A 15,627-nucleotide genomic window follows, 5' to 3' on the forward strand; every position below is an offset into this window, starting at 1 on the left:
AGAAGCTAACTCAGACAACTGCTTATTTCTCTTGCGGGTGATGATCTCCCGGGCGTCAAGAGTTGATTTTTTGCTTCCCGCCGGCTGTTGAGTCCGGCGGGGATTGTTGACATTCCTCTTGGGCAGAAGAATTTTGGACCAATCAATGGTCCCGGATGCCTTCCCCTTTGGATGAGGAGTTGGCTGCCGATCTCTGATTGACTTCCCCTTCTCAAGATGAGTTTTTTTTTTTGCCGACTGACCCCTGCTTGGGCCAGCCTGGCTCTTCGTGATCAGATCTTTAATTTCACCCTTGAAACTTCTCATGAACTTCATGAGTTTGTCTTGTGTGACGGGAGCTGATCCGCTTGCCGTATGGGTTTCCCCTTCCGGCTACCCAGGGGGTCGTTGTGTAACCGCCTGGCTGGAGCCATCATCGGCTATATAAGTTTCAACCTAAGGATCTTCATCCTCTTGGTCAGTGAAAACTTCCGGGTCGTCGCCCGGACGCTTAGGAGGTGGTACAGACTCTTGAACCATCCTTGAGGTACTCTCCCCACAGACGGCGCCAAATGTTTTGGGTGTTTTTGTCCCTCGGGAGAGTTACGTCACAAAGATTGGTCCAGTTGAGTTGTACCTGCAAAACAACGGAGACTCCGGGTGGTTGGAACTCCGCCTCCGAAAATTAAGTTAGTAACTTGAAAGAGAATAAAGAGTGCGGAAATTTAGGTGGGGATCTGCTTGGATTCCAAGCTCAGGTGATTCTCTGATGAGAGAGAAAGTAGGTGTAATAAATGATTGAGTGTGTCCCCAAAATGGGGAAATATCTCCCTATTTATAGGGTCATTGGAGAATGTGCCCCTATCTAGGTCACTTGACCTAGATTGTGGTGGGCTGCACCGAATTACGACGTTCTCTTGGGATTTGGGCCCTTGAAGGCCGCCATTTCAGAATATATCTGAGGAGCCACGTGTCAAATGGCTAGGGGGCCACTTGGGTCAGTCTGATCTTGACACGTGGCCCTCTCTTATTGGGACAGCTATCTAGGGTAATTTTTACCCTAAACAACAAGAAAAAAAAAAATGAAGTTTATTTTTTTTAAAAAAAAATTAAGATATCAAAGAGACTTGTTATTATAGATAATTGGTCTCTTTGATTGTTTATATTAAAGAGACTAGTTATATCAAATAATTGGTCTCTTAAGTACTTCTATATATATTTATATTTTTTTCCCTTCTATTTATGTATAATATATGCATAACTAAAATTTAAAATTTTTCCCAAAGCTTCTAAATTAAGCTTACAAAAATCATAAAATTAATGTTTAGTGTTTTAGTACCTTTTGTTTGTAATAAGTTATTTGTAGTAATTTCGGCTTCTAGGATGAAATTTTTTACTTACTATTTGGTTATGTAGCAGTATATATTTTTGTGTTCTATTTTTAGATTGATATTAATTTGGTTATAATATAATTTATGAATTTAAATTAATTATGAACTAGATTTAAGAAAAAAAAATTATTGTACTTTCACAAGTGATCAATAACTAATGGTAACTCACCAACTCATAAATCCTTGATCCGCCATTGTTTTAAAACATACTAGTACTAATTTTGATGAACCCAAAAGGGAGAAAAGATAGAGAAGAGAAATGACACCTAGGATTTGGACTAGGCCAGATTTTACTAACTACTAGTGAAATAATTGATTGACAAACAAATCTTTCTCATGGACTGATTTTATCGTAAATTAACCTTAATAATTGAGGTTATTTTTTTATTATTATTATTTTCTGTACTTCTCTACTTTCTTTCTCTACAAAGGTTAAATATAATTTGATCATCAAAACGGCATGCATTCTTAGGATCATGCCGAATTTCAAGTCGATTTCAAATTATGCATAAAAACTATCAAAAATAGTGTAAAATTTAATATTATTATGAAATATGAAATTTGGGTCAAATTAAGTTGAATTCAGATTATTCGGATTCGTTTCGGATTAAATCTAAATTTTTCTTAATAACTTCGGATCGGGTTCAGGTCAAAGAAGGGATTGCCAGTGCCATCCCCAAAACACCCCCTCTCACAAGTTACAACTCACCATTTCTGTCCTAGTACTCTTGTTTCCAATATGCAACAAACCTATAACCTAATAGGAAGGAAAAAAAAGTGTAATATTACTATTGATTCATAAGAAATGGATATCAATACATGCACAATTGACAATTTGACAGCAATAGCAAAAAAAAAAAAAAAGCAGCACCGGATGCACCGCCACAAAAATTTCACGTGAGACCAACCATATTGCAAATTGCCTTCCCTTCTGCAAATTCAACACTCACTCTTCTCTTTTGCTGGCATCCACCAAAAATACCAAAAAAATAGCATGCATTTACCAACTTATTTCCATTAAAAAACACCATTTTACAGTTCTTCACGGACTCTTATAAATTTCTACTTTTAGTCCTTTAATGTTTGCCCAATAATAATTAGCAAAATTTTAAAATGTATATATGTAAGATTTAAGTTTATATTTAACAGTTTTGTAGCCACATACATAAACTTTGTACTTGACCTCTTAAATGACATTTTGGCCTCTCTTCACCATTTTATCACGGGCTACTACAAAACAATTTCTCTATTGGTGTTATGAATAATTTGAATATTCCTAACGCATACTTACAAATGTCACTTTTTCTATTGCATGATTTTATCTCTATTTTTTATTATTCTCGTGTCTGATCTGATGTGATCTTTGTGTTTGCGAAAGAGGTAATGAATAGTGGAGGTTGTCTGACTCCGTTGACTCAGAGATTTAACTAGGTTAGTCATTTAACAGAATTGCAGTGGTAAGGATTGATGAGCTTGTGACTAAGCTACTTTAAACAGTTCAAAGTCATAAGATGAAACCTCTTTCAACTACACCGATTACTACTTGGTACCCTATATTATTATTAGATTTATTAGGTCCAATCCACTTGTTATTTCTAATGGAGTAAAAATTGCAACATTTTGTTGTTATGCTACTCAAACACACAAAAATTTATATAATAGAAAATTAATGATGTGTGATTTGGTTAGTTATGTTTTCAAAGAAAATAATACTCCAACCATCCCATGAAATAATACCTACTTTATTTAACACAATCTATAAAGATGACTTTGACCATTAGAATTTGTATGTAATTTCGTATTAATAATAATAATAATAATAATAATAATTATTATTATTATTATTATTATTATTATTATTATTATTATTATTATTATTATTATATATATATATATATATATATATTTATTGAGATGAATTAAATATCTCACATGACAATGTATTTTGTCCATAATAATGAGATTTTTTGGTCAATTTTTTTTTTTTTTAATTATGACCATGAAAATAAAAATAAGCAATATATGGAATAGAGGAGTGACAGTTTTAATATTTAGTAGAAGATTTTTAGAGAAGTTATTGTTATAAAATATATGTATTGACGAGTGTTAAATTTCATTCAAATGTTGTGATTTTTTTTTTTATGGAAATTCAAATATTGTAATTATAAAAACACGGAGAGCAACTCCGTGACCATTTCACAATTTTGAGTCAATGTAAAAACAAAAACCACTTGTGTAGGTCATTAATACCGCAGTGGTATTACCACAGTGCTGCACCTTTTTTTTCTAGCCAGCAAAGTCTAAAGTATATGTGATAAATAGATAATTATCACACAAAATTTTCACTATTTTCCAAATTTAGCCAAATGACAATCAATAATAGAAACATTACTCTTTTTATTTTTTTCAGGGGCTACTATAATGTGTATTGTTTTTACCATAATGCTAAATTTGGGTTAATGGCATTAGATTTCAATTATAAAAAGGTAATTGCCAGATAATCATGGGAGTAGGGTATTGAAATTTGATATGGTTTAACCATAGAAGTTTTTTTTTTTTTTTTTGAATAGAAGTTAAATACAATGTATTGTTTGTTATTTATAACAAAAAAAAAAAAAAAGAAAAAAGTCTTATGGCATTTATTTTCATGGAACCAATAAAGTATTATCTAGCTAATATAGATGTTTATATTAAAAGTCATAAATAGAAAGTTGCTACTTCCTAACGTACAATTGAGTTAATAGCCAACCAGGCAACAACATTCTTTGACTATTGTTCTAATTGATGTATTAAACAAGGTAAGACCGCTCAAAAAGAATTCTTCCTTTTCATCACACAACAATTTAAATAAGATAAGTGTAGGAAAAATCCTGACAAGGGTTACCCAAGTTAAAATTACGTACAACTAACTAAAATAAGTTTAATAAGGTTTAATAACTTTAGATGGTCCAAATAAGATAAGTGAGATTAGGTAAGTGAATGAATAGAAATAATTTTTTCATAAGATCCTTTGTTTCACAATGACTGACAGAAGTCACACAATTAGATATTTTTCTCTATTTATTATTTAAATTTTATTATTTTCCCCTATTAAGACATACATAGTATATTACATTAATTTTAAAAAATAGTTATCATTTCACCATTTGACTTTTGCGTTATTCATTTGACTAACTTTGACTTTTTTTTTGACAAGTACTTTAACTGTATTTATCTGTTATTATATTAAAGTAACACAAAGTATTACTCTATACTAGCAAGCTTCATTATTTTTTAATATTTGAGCTTTACGATTGTCGGTGTACGTCTTATAACATTAACATTTTTAATTATCTTCTGATAAAATCATTTTTCTTTATGTAAAATTACAATTTATCACTTTAACAATTTTAAAAAATGAATAAACTAAATAAGGAGTATATATTTAAATCAATATAACAATATATCCGACTCCACAACTGTATAAATAGTATTCTTCTAGCCCTTGAAATTTTTGTGGTTCTTTAGATGTCCGTTTACTAAAGTTGAGTAAAGTTTAAAAGGATACCATCTACGTAAAAAAAGATTTGATTCCAACATAAGAGTATTGGAAAAGTTTTGGAGTTGACAATCAGTAACAAAGGTGGCAGAATAATGCTTTAAATCCACTTCATTTTCAATCTTTACCTAGGAAAATACATCATGGTAAATTTTGGCAATGTTCTAGAATTGTCTCCTTCAAAGATCTTTTTTCTTCAATCGTGTCGATTAGTAAATAAGTTGGGAAGTTCATCAACAAATTCCTTCGATTTTCAATAATAGATACCATTTTTTATTTTATTTTTTCTGTTTTTAAGAAAATGGCTAGCTACCATTTTGTTTATACTTGTATCTTCTTAAGGTTTGATAATGCTTAGCTTTGACAATCACTACATATTGTTTTTATGTTAATATAAAATAAAATTTTAAAAAATGGTTTTTTAATAATATATTGAAAATTGTATTGAAAAAATTAAAACTCAATTTGATATCATGTATTACTGTTATTTTACTTATAAAATATCAAAGATGATTAAACTTAATTTTGTTTTTGTGTCAAAATTATAATGTAAAACTATTACATTGTAGTATAAATTAGAGTAATAAGTACAAGTAACTCTTTGAGATCAATAATACTCCGAATTTTGTATAATAAAAAAATAATTTTGATATATTAAAGCAAGGACATCTCTTGTCATTACCAAAATTATTATTTTACGTATAAGGAAAGCATAAAAAATCATCCGTCAATAATTAATGTATCTAATTGATTTGTGCTTTAGATTTTACGTATATTATGCATCAATCACTTTTTAAAAATGAGTAAGGTGCCTGAGTTCAAGATACTATTCCCTCCTTTTATTATTAAAGACACTATGAACATCCTGATTCTGGTAAATGCCTTAATGGACTATACTAGGATACAACATATAATGTAAATAGTTGGTTTGTTAGTAATCAACTAATCTAACTACTTGGCTGACACAAGTCATGCTTCTAAAATAAGGAAATGTTATGGATTTGATTGAATTTGGTGAGTTTAGATGACTAATTAAGTCAAATACACACTAAATCACATTTTATACTAATTTAAACACAATTTTTTTACATACTTTGACTTCCCCCTCCTCCATCCCCCTACCTATAATAACGATAAAGATAGATCAATAACCCGAATCAAAACAATATTATAACTTGCATGCCCAATAAAATGATGAATAAAATTTGCGACTAAAATAGTATATTTTTTAAAGATACTTATCATATGAGTGAAAGTTTTCTATTCAAAAGACGGATATGTAGGTTTGAATTGAAGTAGCCATTCCTATTCAATGCTATATTTGTAACCACCGTACCACATGAAAATATCATTTCATCTTATTTCATTTTCCTTAGGCAGAGAGAATGATGGGTAAAATTTACTCACTTAAATGCTTCTATATAAAGAAATTAGTTATGCTCCAAGGGAAGTCTAATCAGTAACTATGTTAGTTGCACAATACCCTCTCTCAAAATAGTTATTATTACACTAAATCTCTTTCTTTGTTTTATAGGTATTGGGATTCACATCAAAATACTAAATCTATTTCTGTAACTGCGATAGTTCAATTCGACATTATATTCAATTACATGCTATTTTTGACACATCTTAGTAACAACAAATGTTAATTTGTGATACGTGGTTGGAATAATCTAATTGCATACATTCAATAATCGTTTTTACGTATACTCGTAGAAAATTAAAGATACAATAGTCTTAGGTATGACTTGTACAGTTATACATTTAGCAAATATGATAGTTAAATTGTAATGGTTTAAAATACAAAAGTTTTTTGCTTCCATCAAACCTTCAAAATTTTCCCCAAAATAGACAATGTGAGACTAATTAATGAAAATCTTCAAAATCTTCTACTTGTATTAATTTCACTATATAAGTAGGTCATGTCTTTGTAAAGATGAAGTGTCTATGACATCTTAATAGATGAAGCAAAATTAAAATGTTTTGGTAAAGAACTATCCATACATTTTCATATGGTTAAAGCATCAAAACCATTTCACATATGCATTGACAAATATGACTCAAAAAATGGAAAAAAGTATATGATTATACTACGTACATTTTTTCATAAAACAGTGAACACTAATAAATGTCATTCTCTTAATTTAATCAACTCTAAATATATAAACATCAATATATTCTTATGTTTTAAAGGATGTATTATTTTGGCCCCACTCTTAAACATCACACTAATTCCTTACCTTATCCACCTAAAATAAAATAAAATAAAAAAACAAAACAAAACAAAAATCACTATAACAACAGCCAACTATCCTCTATAAATATAACTAACAAGCACCAATATAAGTCACAAATCCATCCTAAACCACCCAATTATTTTTTTCTTACATACATTACATAATTCTTTAGGCCTTAAAAATGGCCTCTCTAAAAAACAGAACACAAAATTGCTCTGTTTCCCCTGTTTTTCTCCCCTGTTTTTTTTACACCATTCTTTTCATCACATTGTATTCTTTGTCCCTCCCTACCAAAGCACTAGGGCAATCACCCCCTTTCGCCTGCGATACGGGCAATGCCTCGTTATCGAGTTTTGGCTTTTGCGACACGTCTAAGACTCTAGAGGCTAGGGTGGCTGACTTGGTTGGCCGGTTAACGCTACCGGAGAAAATCGGTTACTTGATTAGTGGTGCAGCTAGTGTAAGTAGACTTGGCATACCTAAGTATGAATGGTGGTCTGAGGCTTTACATGGTGTCTCTTACACCGGTCCCGGAACTCGGTTCTCTAGTGTTGTTCCTGGTGCTACTAGTTTCCCTCAAGTTATTACAACTGCTGCATCTTTCAATACTTCACTCTTTGAAGCCATAGGAAAGGTACGTGTTTCTGTTATGGTTACTACACGTACTGTAATTTGAATTTATAATGTGACAACTAAATTAAGCGAAAGAGAACCTTGTTATGAGTATTATGTAGCACATTACATATGACTTAACTTGCTAAATTACATGGTGATGTAAGATCATCTTTTTTGCCCCTCATATTTCCATATAGGTTGTAGAAAAGACAGTTACGTGGTAAATATGAGGCTACTTTTTATGATATGAGATTAGATTTTGATATTTTTCTATATGGTATTTGATGGACTTTTAATATGGTTGGAATTTTCTGTCATTTACGTATACACAACTGTGTGAAAATAACGGGTGTGCACCTTTTGGTTGAAAAAAAATTATAGATTTATGATTTGCTCTACGGCCACATTTTGAGACGTTAATTGTTATTCTTATATCTATATATCATTATGTATATATTAAAATATATACACATATAAAGATGTACTCTCGGCGTTATAATAAGTGTTGAAATTGTTTCATACAAGATTTTACGTGATTTAAGTCGGTGAATATAATACAAAATAACCCTATCTAGATACAAATTATAGGTGGCTTGGATTTCGTGCAAAATCGTGTTTGCATAATTGCATCAATTTTTGTGTTAGACGAAAGAAAAAGACATTTTATCTCTCAATCTTTTGCATTGTAGTCGTTTTTAATAGCCTGAACTTTTTCTTAAAAAAATAAACAGAATAGAAATACTATTTACAGTAAAATTACAACATAACAACAAAATCTACAATTTAAACATGTATCCTCATAAATCTCAATTGTGAATCCGTGAATATCACTATTGCAAGCAACTTGAATAAATATTGGACAACACCTGTAGTTTTCTGTCTTTGTCTTAGCTATTTTCACTTTTAATTTATACTTTAAACAAATACTTTGATATTCAAACAAATACTTTAATATAAATAAACAAACAAGATTGCCTTATTAATAAATAAATCTCCTTTGGCAGAAAAGTAGATATAACTGTATGTAATCTGTGGTCCTCCATGTTGAAATATGAGTACCACTCTACTAATTTTGTAAGTGATTTTGGTATTTGGAAAATTCTTTTGAAATACTAAAAATATTCCCTCTATATATTTTCAAAAGGTAGACTCATTAGTGTATACTGTATATTAATATTTCCAGAATATATTAACAAAAAATTGAATAAATGTAATAAGAAATAATGTGCAAAGTAAAATAGAGATGGTGTATAATAAAAGAACAAATAGTTAATTTCAAAAATAAAATAATACATACAGATCGAGTAAGTGAAAAGGTGTAAATACTGTAAGATAAACTTAACATGCAAAGTACTCCGTAATAAAAAGTGAAGTTTTTAATATACCGTGAGGTCAAATTTGATGAAACATACCTCAAAATGAAAAACCTATTGAACTTTTAAAAATGGAGCAAGTATAAAATGTAAATAATTTTTTTTTTTTTTTTTTTTTTTTTTTTTTTTTTTTTTTTTTTTTTGTGAGTTGGATGGTAGAAGAGTTAAGAGTTGGTGGAAAAATGAGAAAGAATGATTTAGGTCATGCGTAGTAGTTAAGTATTATTGGTACACTGCTAGCAATCATAATGTAGGAAGATTTTCTAAGGATTCCATGAAATTAAGCAAATGAACAAAACTATTTGTTGAGAGTTAACATGTGCATGCATTAGTACAACTAACTCGTACACAAAATTCCAACCTTAACTAATAATTTTATCAGTATAGCTTAGCTACTATTCTTTGCGTTTTGAAAAATAATACCTTGTTATTAGTACTAACACGGTTTAAAATGAAACTACTACTTCATTGATTAATAATTTAATATAGTGTACACCAAGACAACATACGAACTTACGAAGCTATATATGAGAATAATAATGTACGTTTAAAGGTCGTGATCAAACTTTAATTACTTGTATTATTGTCTATTAATTTATAATTCTCTACTTTTGAAAAATAGAAAAGTTAGTGATCTTATGCTTTCGATATAGAGTTTCTTTCCCACTTTACATAAAGTAATTTGAAAATATGCTAATTGTTTGTTAATTACTAATTTTTTTAGCATTTTAAAGATGCTTCATATGAAGAATAGATAGTGTACTTCATCCATTTTTAGACCTCAGCTCACTCAACTATGTTTTCAATGCATATTTTTTTACCTTTAGGCCCCGTTTGGTTTAATGCAAAACATTTTCAATGGAAAATTAGTTTTCATGGAAAACATATTTTCAAGGAAAAACACAATTGCAAATTAGTTTTCCATTGTTTGGTTGCATACAAGAAAAGTCCAAGAAAAATAAAAAATAAGAGTGAAAATGTAGGGATGAATGAGAGGGAAGTAAAAAAAGAGGTAAGGAAGAGAGAGGAAAATGTGGCTTCCCTTGTTTTTGGAAGGAAAATGTTTTCCATCATTAAAGAGGGAATTTTCCACCCTTGAAAAATTGTTTTCCACTCCTTAACAAACCAAACAAATGAAAATGGGAAAAAATGGAAAATTCATTTTCCATGAAAACCTTTTACATCAAACCAAACAGGGCCTTAATATCTTCATGTATCAGTGAAATTTATGAAAATATTAAATTATACAGAATAAATTTATAAATTGAGATGTATCCCGCTTGCTTATATTTATTCATTATATTTGGCCAAAAATAATTTTATTTATGTAATTCATCACCAAAAGAAAGAGAACTTTGCACCAATACATGTAAATTTAAGAATATAATAAATATCTAAAATAATGGTAATTGGTAAGCCGACACATTATTCCATTATCTGCTGAAGTACGTGTAAGACTTACTGAAATCTTGGTATCTAAGAAAGTAAACCTAATCATAGTTGTGCTTTTACTCTTTTCATCATGGGCTTTGTTAATCCTCATATTACACACATAGTGCCATTCATTGAATTTGAATCTTTAAAGATTCTCATTTCTTGGCTTTGTCTTTGACTCATTGTTTCAACCCTTAAATTATTTTTATTAGAATCCTTTTTAAATTAATATCGACATTGTTAGTAAAAAAAAAATTTAAAAATAACCAAAAAAAAAAAAAGAGTGAAGAAATTTATCTATGAATGAATGTGAGGTGTGCAACTCATTTACAATCTCTAATACTTGGTAGTAGTTTTGAAAATTAATTTTGATATGTAATTTTAAACTAATTTTGAAAAAAAAAATGATAACTATGATTAGTCAAAATTAAGTTAATTGAAATGACAAAGCTTTAATAAACCCCACATCCTTTTAATTCAAGAATAAATACTTTATCAAAATAAGATAAGACGAGAATAATAACATGTCTTAATCACTTAAATGCTAAGCATTATCCATTGCCATACCACCATTTTTTTGAAAAATGGGTACATTATTGTATACTATGTATAATATATAATTATAATAATATAGAAAATTAAAATATTACTCTATGTATCATGTACTTCGTATGTGATATGGTTTTACATAATGCGGCCATATAAATCATCATCTCTCACAATATTTCAATTTATATTAGAATTGACAATCAAAATACTTTTACTCATACCACGTTATTCACAAGAAATCCTATAATACTATTGAGCATATATTGTGTCCTGTTAATTTACTTTTGTTAATAGACGAATATTCCTATTTAAACTTGATATAGGATAATGTCACGAAAGGAGAGTGAATATGAAAATAATAATATTTAAAAAAAAAAAAAAAAAAAAAAAAAAAAAAAAAAAGCCTCACCCCTAAAGAGACGACGCATGTTTACTAATTCACGAGATAAATATTTAGTTATTTACCAATTAACTACTCCGTACCACATACCACTTGATACTATGTTACCAATATAGACTATATGTTCTTGTACTATCTTCCACCAATTATTTGACACCAAAAGGCTAAACTACACTAGTAGTAGTACTAGTAGTATTAGTGTAGTACTATTATTCCATTTACTACCATAAAAAGATGAGCAACTTTAAGAAAATGTTTCTCGACTTTAATTTGAAACAAAACAAAGGAAATACTAGTTGACATAAAAATCCAATAAATGTATAATGCAGGTAGTATCAAGTGAAGCAAGGGCAATGTACAATGTAGGGTTAGCAGGATTGACATATTGGTCTCCAAATGTGAACATTTTTAGGGACCCAAGATGGGGAAGAGGCCAAGAAACTCCAGGAGAGGACCCACTTCTTGCTAGTAAATATGGTTCTAATTATGTTAGAGGTTTACAACAATCTGATGATCCTGATCCTAACAAGCTTAAGGTTGCTGCTTGTTGTAAGCATTACACTGCCTATGATGTTGATAATTGGAAAGGTGTCGATCGCTATACCTTCAACGCCGTGGTAAATTTTTTATTTAACTTTAATTTTATCTTAATTACGTATTTCAGCTGTCGTCGATAAAAGTTCTTCCTGTTTGGACAGTGATTGTCTTAATATATGATGGATTTTTTTAAAGATGAATAGAGTAATTTTTCATCTAATATATATCTTAATTACATATTTTAGTTGCTGTCTGTAAAAGTTCTTCCTATTTGGACAATGATTGTCTCAAAACAGAATGGATTTTTTAAAACGATAGGAGGAACATTTTTCTTGCATTACTGTTGTTTTTGGAAGTTCAACTATATTTGCAACTTAAGTAGGTTGAATATTAATGGGTTCAACAATATTTACTTTATTTATTAGGGTGAATATTGGAAATTATTAAAGTAATGTCTTAAGGTGCAATAATAATGCCCATAATTTAGGTGGATTGATGTAAATGCATCCAAAACATGAAAAGGGAGGTTTTAATGCATGAGGAAAAAATGAGTATACAGTTTGAATATCTACTTCGTTTGACTCACATAAGATTAGATAATGCTAAATTTCAAAAGTCAAGAGTTATTACCATTATGTACAAAATTTAGTTACCAATTTACCATTAATTACTCAGTACCAATTTTGTGAAGAAAAAAAATTATGATTTGCCACATGATGCATGTTTTCTTGCCAATGCTCAAAACTGGATCTATTTACAAGCAATAAGGATTTTTAATTGACTACTCGTGTAGGGAAGCGATAAGTAAATAGCTAGAAAATAACTTTGTATTTTGTAATGAATTGATTCATGAAATATATCATTCAAAAGAATCCAAGTCAAATTAACCGTTTAACAGTTAGACAACTAATAAGTTGTGAAAATCTATCACATCCCTACTCTCCCTGAGTAATACAAAAGGCGAAGAAGTTTGGAGTAAAAGCTTAATCCTCAATATATTCCATCCAATTAACTATTTGATTATACTAACATGAATGTATCATAGGTGTCACAACAAGATTTGGATGACACATTTCAACCTCCTTTTAAGAGTTGTGTTGTTGATGGGAATGTTGCTAGTGTTATGTGCTCCTACAACAAAGTTAATGGCAAGCCAACTTGTGCTGATCCAGACCTTCTTTCTGGAGTTATCAGAGGAGACTGGAAATTAAACGGGTAGCTTACTTATCTCTTAAACTCGAAAATTTTACATATGTAATTCGACATAGCCACACTCAAACTTTGGTCATGGATTCTGCAGCTACATTGTTACAGATTGTGACTCAATAGATGTGTTGTTCAAATCTCAACACTACACTAAAACCCCAGAAGAAGCTGTGGCTCAGTCCATATTAGCAGGTGAAGTTTTTTTTGTTACTCGAAAGCTTAATTTTTGGTTAAAGGTGACTTCTAAGAAGATCGCTAACTAAGAAACTCTGAACAGGGGTGAACCTTGATTGCGGATACTTCCTTTCCCAGCACACTCAGGGTGCAGTAGATAAAGGACTTATAAAGGAATCAGACATCGATAAAGCAATCTCATACAACTTCGCAACATTAATGAGGCTCGGCTTCTTCGATGGGAACCCTAGTAAGAAACCTTATGGAAATCTTGGTCCTAAAGATGTGTGCACCCCAGCAAACCAAGAGCTAGCTCTTGATGCTGCAAGACAAGGCATTGTGCTCCTACAGAACACTGCAAAAACTTTGCCATTTTCTGCTACCAACATCAAGACAGTTGCTGTCATTGGACCTAATGCCAATGTTACTAAGACAATGATTGGGAACTATGAAGGTAATTCTGCACCATATCACAGTCACTATCTAGTTAATTGGAACATTTTCTAAAAAAAATCAGTTCATTAGGAAAACTGGATATATTTTAGTCAATATTTATTTCAGATTGGATCGAATTTGGGTATGTCAATTTATTTAGACTTATGATCCTATTAATTTCCTTGTCATAGGTACTCCATGCAAGTACATAACCCCCCTGCAAGGCCTCGCTGCATATACTTCAACAACTTTCCAAGCCGGCTGCTCCAATGTAGCATGTGCCACAGCTCAAGTTGATGAAGCGAAACAGATTGCAGCAACCGCAGATGCTACCATTCTAATTGTGGGTGCCGATCAATCCATTGAAGCAGAGAGTCGAGACAGAGTCGATATAATCCTTCCAGGGCAGCAACCTCTACTGATCTCAGAAGTAGCAAAGGTTTCCAAGGGACCTGTGATTCTGGTCATAATGTCTGGTGGTGGTATGGATGTTACCTTTGCCAAGAACGATGACAAAATCAAGAGCATATTGTGGGTAGGTTATCCTGGTGAAGCTGGTGGTGCTGCTATTGCAGATATCATTTTTGGTGCTTATAATCCATGTAAGTCTCCTCATTAGAATTCGAACAGTTACCAAAAACATGAACATTTAGAAAGAGATTTAGGCTTACTAAAGAAATTGTCTCTGCAGGTGGAAGACTTCCCTTGACATGGTATCCACAATCCTACACAGACAAAGTACCAATGACCAACATGAACATGAGACCAGACCCCGCAACAGGGTACCCTGGAAGAAGCTACAGATTCTACACAGGAGAAACTGTCTACAATTTTGGTGATGGCTTAAGTTACTCCGACTTCACCCACCACCTTGCTAAGGCACCCACAGAAGTCTCAATCCCCTTGCAGGAAGAACATGAATGCCGATCTTCAACCTGCAAGTCAGTGGATGCTGTTGGAGAGCATTGTCAGAACTTAGGATTTGATGTCCACCTGACAGTCAGGAATAACGGGACTATGGGAGGAAGGCACACAGTTTTTCTCTTCTCATCCCCCCCATCTGTTCACAATTCCCCTCGGAAGCACTTGCTTGGGTTCAAGAAAGTGTTCTTGCATGGGAAGACAGAAAGACTGGTCGTGTTTAAGGTGGACGCCTGCAAACATCTGAGTGTGGTTGATGAGGCAGGCAACCGCAAGGTTGCTTTGGGAGTTCATCAACTCCACATTGGTGACTTGAAATACTCATTCAATGTCAGGATCTAATAAGCTAGCTTAGGTTTTCTCTACAAGTGAAACTGCTGGTGATTGTTTTAGAAAACAAAGGAAACAAGGAGAGTTGTTGAATAACAGAATAAAAAACAAGAAAACACAAAAAATAGAAAGAATACAGAAAGTAATCGAGAGTGCTTTGTACTTTGTAGGCCTAGGAGATTGGTTTTCAATTAAATTGGGGGAGTCGTAAGATTCCTCCCATTGATTCCATTGATCAATGGTCAGTTCTACGTAAAGTCGAACGAGTTCTACATTGATATTATATGGTTTCATTTACTTGTCAACTTCTTCATTAGCAAAAAAATCTTTAGAAATATTTTGTCAAGTCATGCACCCAAAACCTTAATGTGCCCAACATTGATTAATTTATCATTACATAAGCTAATTGACAATAGACTAGTTATAACAGGACAAATTAATGCTTACAAACCAAAACAGTTAACTCATCAACCAAATATGACCCAGTATATCATTACATAAGCTAATT

General features: G+C 31.3%; 1 protein-coding gene across 1 annotated transcript; it reads left to right on the plus strand.

The window, feature by feature from the left end:
* Positions 1-7,170: 7,170 nt before the first annotated feature.
* Positions 7,171-15,465, plus strand: LOC110716732 (beta-xylosidase/alpha-L-arabinofuranosidase 2-like). Its single transcript, XM_021895364.1, has 7 exons — positions 7,171-7,779; positions 11,846-12,133; positions 13,099-13,268; positions 13,354-13,451; positions 13,537-13,887; positions 14,060-14,470; positions 14,560-15,465. Exons 1-7 carry the CDS (start codon positions 7,327-7,329, stop codon positions 15,129-15,131), a joined length of 2,343 nt encoding a protein of 780 aa, XP_021751056.1. The 5' UTR covers positions 7,171-7,326; the 3' UTR covers positions 15,132-15,465.
* Positions 15,466-15,627: the final 162 nt, after the last annotated feature.

Source organism: Chenopodium quinoa, unplaced genomic scaffold (genome assembly GCF_001683475.1).
Source record: "Chenopodium quinoa cultivar QQ74 unplaced genomic scaffold, ASM168347v1, whole genome shotgun sequence".
In the NCBI taxonomy this organism is placed as follows: domain Eukaryota; kingdom Viridiplantae; phylum Streptophyta; class Magnoliopsida; order Caryophyllales; family Amaranthaceae; genus Chenopodium; species Chenopodium quinoa.